Source organism: Pteropus vampyrus, unplaced genomic scaffold, assembly GCF_000151845.1.
Source record: "Pteropus vampyrus isolate Shadow unplaced genomic scaffold, Pvam_2.0 Scaffold8, whole genome shotgun sequence".
Lineage (NCBI taxonomy): Eukaryota > Metazoa > Chordata > Mammalia > Chiroptera > Pteropodidae > Pteropus > Pteropus vampyrus.
In genome coordinates this window covers 5,425,974-5,431,187 of record NW_011888789.1, presented here as the reverse complement: position 1 = coordinate 5,431,187, position 5,214 = coordinate 5,425,974, and the positions used below count along the sequence as shown (strand labels likewise).

General features: G+C 49.4%; 1 protein-coding gene across 1 annotated transcript in view; it reads left to right on the top strand.

Annotated features, from left to right (window-relative positions):
- The window catches only part of DUSP4 (dual specificity phosphatase 4), a 13,188-nt gene extending 8,194 nt beyond the window's left edge, over positions 1-4,994 (top strand). Inside the window, exons 2-4 of the mRNA XM_011371796.2 lie at positions 2,048-2,193; positions 3,210-3,429; positions 4,079-4,994. Coding sequence (XP_011370098.1) covers positions 2,048-2,193; positions 3,210-3,429; positions 4,079-4,464 — 752 coding nt within the window. The 3' untranslated portion in view covers positions 4,465-4,994. The remainder of the gene's footprint in view (positions 1-2,047; positions 2,194-3,209; positions 3,430-4,078) is intronic.
- The last annotated feature ends 220 nt before the right edge of the window (positions 4,995-5,214 follow it).

The following is a 5,214-nucleotide window of genomic DNA, read 5'->3' as shown; positions in this document are numbered from 1 at the left end:
TTAATAGGTCGAGTTATGTAATAAACACAAGGATCATTTATTTTGAAAATTTCAAATCCTATAGAAGTATACAGAGTAACATAATGGCTTTTCATATAGGTGTTCAACAGCGGTTTGTTGATTGATCCATTTCCTCTTCTACCTGCTCCAAAGGGGGACCATTGACAAAGCTTCTCATCCCAGAGGACTTCAGCTAAAGATATTTGCTGGCTCTTCTTCCCTCCACTCTGTTTCCTGAATTTGGGGCAGCAAAGTCTGCAGCTTTAAAAGGAAAGGGGACAGATGGGGTTGATCATGGGAGGGAGGGAGGTGTGCTCCTGTGATGAGATGACACCAGCACGTCTGGAATAGGCAAGATGGGGACCTCAGCAGGTTTTCCAACCAGGGAGGCTGGTCATTATGACTCAGCAGGAGTGAGGGCCTGTGACCAGAGACATCCATTTATATCCTGATGGGGGCGGGCGGTGTGGAGAGGAACTGAGAAGCCTCCAGTCAGAGAGGAAGAAATGTATGTATGCTCTGTTTCTGTAAGCCTTATGATGTAGTAAAGAATCATTTCTCTTCCTCCAAAGCAATCTCTGGAGTTAGGATTCTGGCAAGAAAGTGACTGACCACCGTGCGTCTGCATGTTGGAAGATCCTTCTGACAGGGAAGCCGACACCATATTGCTTACTCATAAAAATTTTGGTGTGGCTGTCGTGACCGTCTTGAACGGGTCCGTTAGAATGATTGTTCAGCAACACACAGGCCCCACTGAATGCATGAATGAATTAATAATTTTTAAGTAAATTTCTGGTTTTTTTAAAAAAGGTATAATTGACATATAACATTATGTTAGTTTCAAGTATACAACATAATGATTTAATACTTGTATGTGTTGCATAATGATCACATACAATAAGTCTAGTCTAGTTAACATCTATCACTATACATGGTAAAAAAATTTTTTCCTTGTGATGAGAACTTTTAAGATCTCCTCTTTTAAGGAACTTTCAAATATGCAATACAGTATTATTAACTACAGTCACCATGCTGTGCATCATGTCCCCAGGACTTCTTTAGCTTTTAACTAGAAATTTTGACCCCTTTCACCTACCAAATTAATTTATAATCGATCGTTGTTCCTATAGAAACTCAAAGTAAAAGTACAGCAGGGCCAAACATTGTCAGTAGATGCTAAGTTACCCACAGAGCAAAGTCCCAGAGATCACAAGAAAATCAGAGATACAGGCTGAGCATTTCTCTTCCTGGTTCCCCTGCCCGCCTCTGCTCAGCCAGAGCCTTTCTGCTTGGCACTAACACTTTTCCAGAAAACTTGATCTCTTTTTTACTTAAAAGACCTCCCTTCCCCGGAAGACGATTCCACAAATAACCACTCCAAGGCTTAGCAACTCTCAGGTCAGGAAATCCTCCCTTGCCCCAAACCTGTGTGTGTAGCAAGAGGGATTTATTTAGATTTAAGCCCGTTTACTTTCGTTTTGGCCCCTTGTTGACGGAACAGCTGTTCACGAGGCTGTGCCATCAGCATCTGTTCTGTTGCTGAGGTCCAGAAGGGCTAGTGCCAGGGTAATTTTTCTTTCCTCCTACACTGGAGAACCTCTCCAAAGGAAGGTTTGAAGTGGGATGACGGACATCTTTGCAAGTCACACAGCCCAGCTGCAGGCTGCCTTAGTACTCATGGAGACCTACAGTGTCTATTACCTCTTACATGTTTTATGATCGCCTTAAGGTACTCCTCTGGAAATAGCCTCTTCTTCATAGCCCCCGTACATCTTCCTCTGTGTATCTGCGTCCGAAACCAAACGCTTGTCTACAATGCTTTCCTTCCAGGCTTAGGATGCAGTCTTGGCCCAATGTGGACCCTGCGTCGCTGGAAAAGGCTCCATAGTCATTATCTCTGGGCCCACAGCGCCACCCGGTGGCAAGTGTAGATTCAACTAGCCTCAGCTTCCTAACAGTTCCTTCGTCCGGGGTAGGATTTGAGTTCTTTTTGGGGTTTCAGCTGGCTCAGTGAACCCATTAACCGGAACTTCTCTCCACTTTACAGGTGGCTATGAGAGGTTTTCCTCCGAGTACCCAGAATTCTGTTCCAAAACCAAGGCCCTGGCTGCTCTCTCGCCCGCTGTGCCCCCGAGCACGGTGGAGTCCTTAGACCTGGGCTGCAGTTCCTGTGGAACCCCACTACACGACCAGGTGTGTGCGGAGGGTTTTTTTCAGAGGCTGTAGTTGCAGTGCTTCAATTTAGGGACAATGTAGTGAACCCTGATTGGCATGGGATATAAGGAAGGTTAGGAGTAAATTCTTTTTATTCCTTGGAACCCTTCCCTTTCCCTCTCTTCTTACCCCACTTAGGAAAAAAATATATAAAAGCAAAACTCCCTGCTTAGCCTCTAGAGTTATGTGCAGACGAAGGAGGCCTGCTGAGGCCGGAAGTGTGTGGCCTGCCCTTTAGGAAACTGAGAGAACACCCTTTGAAAGAGTGGCCTGTGGACCCCAGCCCCAGCCGAACAGCCAGGTTGTCCTTATTTAGAGCCAGTTATAAATGCTAAATGGACATAAATGATCAGCCAACGCTCCCCCAAGAAAACCAGCTTAAGCTGCTACATTTCTTACAAGCCCACCCCTTCCAGCCCTTTTGTTTAGACGAAGGGGGTGCATTTATGGGCTCCAGCCACTCTGCTTCCTAAATCCCAGATCATTCTAGTTGACTCAGAAAATCATCATTACTTTAAGCCAAGGTTACTTAATTTTGCCAAAATCCCTCCTCTTTGTGAGGCTGCCGTGGCATCTGTTTTTGATGTACCAAGTAAAGACATAATCTGACTAAGTAAGCCCCTAAACCACACAACAGGTAGCTTGGTGATTAGCAGGTGTAAATTTTTAATGTTACCAACGGGTGCCGCAAATCAGCATTGTGTCTGCCACTCCATTTATCACAGGGGACGTGGGCTGCTTGAACAAGACTTCACCTGTCCTGGCTTCTCTGTCCACAGCAGAGTGGGGGATAAAGGCTAGAGAACGCCCATCGAAGACACTGCTCCCTCCAGGAGCCCCAGCGGGATAAGGGGAAACCTGGAAGGGCTGTGTCCACAGGCATTCCCCCCAGGGCCTGTGAAAACCACCTCTCTAGGTCCTAAGCACCCCAGCTCTTTTGCCGGCTTCCTTACACTCATGACGTTGGGGGCCTTTGTTTTCCCTCGCTTGTGCAGGGCGGTCCTGTGGAGATCCTCCCTTTTCTCTACCTCGGCAGTGCCTATCATGCTGCCCGGAGAGACATGCTGGATGCCCTGGGGATCACAGCCCTGTTGAATGTCTCCTCCGACTGCCCAAACCACTTTGAAGGACACTATCAGTACAAGTGCATCCCGGTGGAAGACAACCACAAGGCCGACATCAGCTCCTGGTTCATGGAAGCCATTGAGTACATCGGTAGGTGGACCCTGGCTGGGGACTGGGTCTCAGGCTGAATGGGGAGGATGAGAGGGACCACTTGGAACTTGTGTGCTGAAGGAGCAAGGGATTTAGGAGGCCCGTACCCAGGCGTACTCTTTCCCTCTTCCTCGGTAGGAAGTCTTACGGGTTAGATGGTTTGTTGGGCAGGGATAAGAAGACTCCCTCCTACCCCAGGGCTGTTGGCTTATAGAGCCAATAACCTTTTCCTTGCACGTCTCGGATGTCCAGATAAGGCTTGGGGGATGGGGGGAAAGACAAAGAAAGGAACAATTGAGTCATTGTTTCTATTTCTGCAAATGGAAATTCTTAAATGTACGTTGGGATTTAACTGGCTTTAGCGCGCGTTTTTTCCCAAGTGCAGTGCGTGGGGTTTCGTTAAGTCTCAAAACACCCATTCTACGGTGGAATCCTACAGGCCCTCCTACGTGGGTTTCTTCCCACCCCTCCTCAGCGGGGTTATTCTTTCAGTGGGAATAACCCATCCTCCAACACCTCTCCAATTCTCCCTCCCTCCCCCACTCCTGCCCCGGCCAGCTCTGGCTTAGACCGCCTGCCCTGGTGTTTGGGGCAGGATTGGAGCTGCTGACGGAGGGGGCCACTGATGGTGTCGCGTTCTCTGCCCCAGATGCGGTGAAGGAGTGCCGCGGGCGCGTGCTGGTGCACTGCCAGGCCGGCATCTCGCGCTCCGCCACCATCTGCCTGGCCTACCTGATGATGAAGAAGCGGGTGAGGCTGGAGGAGGCCTTCGAGTTCGTCAAGCAGCGGCGGAGCATCATCTCGCCCAACTTCAGCTTCATGGGGCAGCTGCTGCAGTTCGAGTCGCAGGTGCTGGCCACGTCCTGCGCCGTGGAGGCCGCCAGCCCGTCCGGGCCCCTGCGGGAGCGGGGCAAGGCCACCCCGACGCCCACCTCGCAGTTCGTCTTCAGCTTCCCGGTCTCGGTGGGTGTGCACGCGGCGCCCAGCAGCCTGCCCTACCTGCACAGCCCCATCACCACCTCCCCCAGCTGCTAGGGCCGCTCCGGGAACCCCCCAAACCAGGGGCCTTCAGCAAGGGGTGTGGGGCCGCGGTGGGCAGCGAGGCGGGACTGACCAGCGAGGGGCAGGCGACCAAGCCCCTTCCCATCCATTTCTCTTCGGCCTATGACCGGGCCGCCAGAATGGCAATAAGGACTTTGAATACATATTAAAGCAAACAAACAAACCCCTCCAACTTAGAGCAATAATGGCTGCCTCCGCCGGCAGGGAAGACCTTGGTTTGATTTGTGTGTCGGTTTTACTTTTCAGATAGGAATTTCTTACCTCATTTTTTTTAAGAAGTAAGGCTTGAAGTTACGAAACCCACAGGTCCTGGCAAATGTGCCCACCCTGTTTTATTAAGTGGGGGGCGGGAGGGAGGGAGGGAAAGGGGCAAGAAGAAAACAAGTTTGCCAGAAGTGCCTGGTTCCCTGTGCTTGGCCCTTTTTATTGTAGTTACAAGAATTAAAAAAAAAAAAAAAGTCTCTTAGGACATGGTTTTCCTTACTAAGTCACCAACAAGTGAATAATTATGCGTAATAATAGATAAAAGTATTTATTAAGAATTTCCTCGGAGTTCGTAAATACAAGGAGTCTAGTGACTGACTTTAAAATATATGTTGATGTGGACTGGAGCACAGTAGCATGCTAATGTCAAAGCGGTCAGGGAATAAGTGGTACCTGGTAGGGCTGGAGGAGTTAGCGTGATCGTCACTTGTACTTGCCACCGAGAAGTAGGCAGAGTGG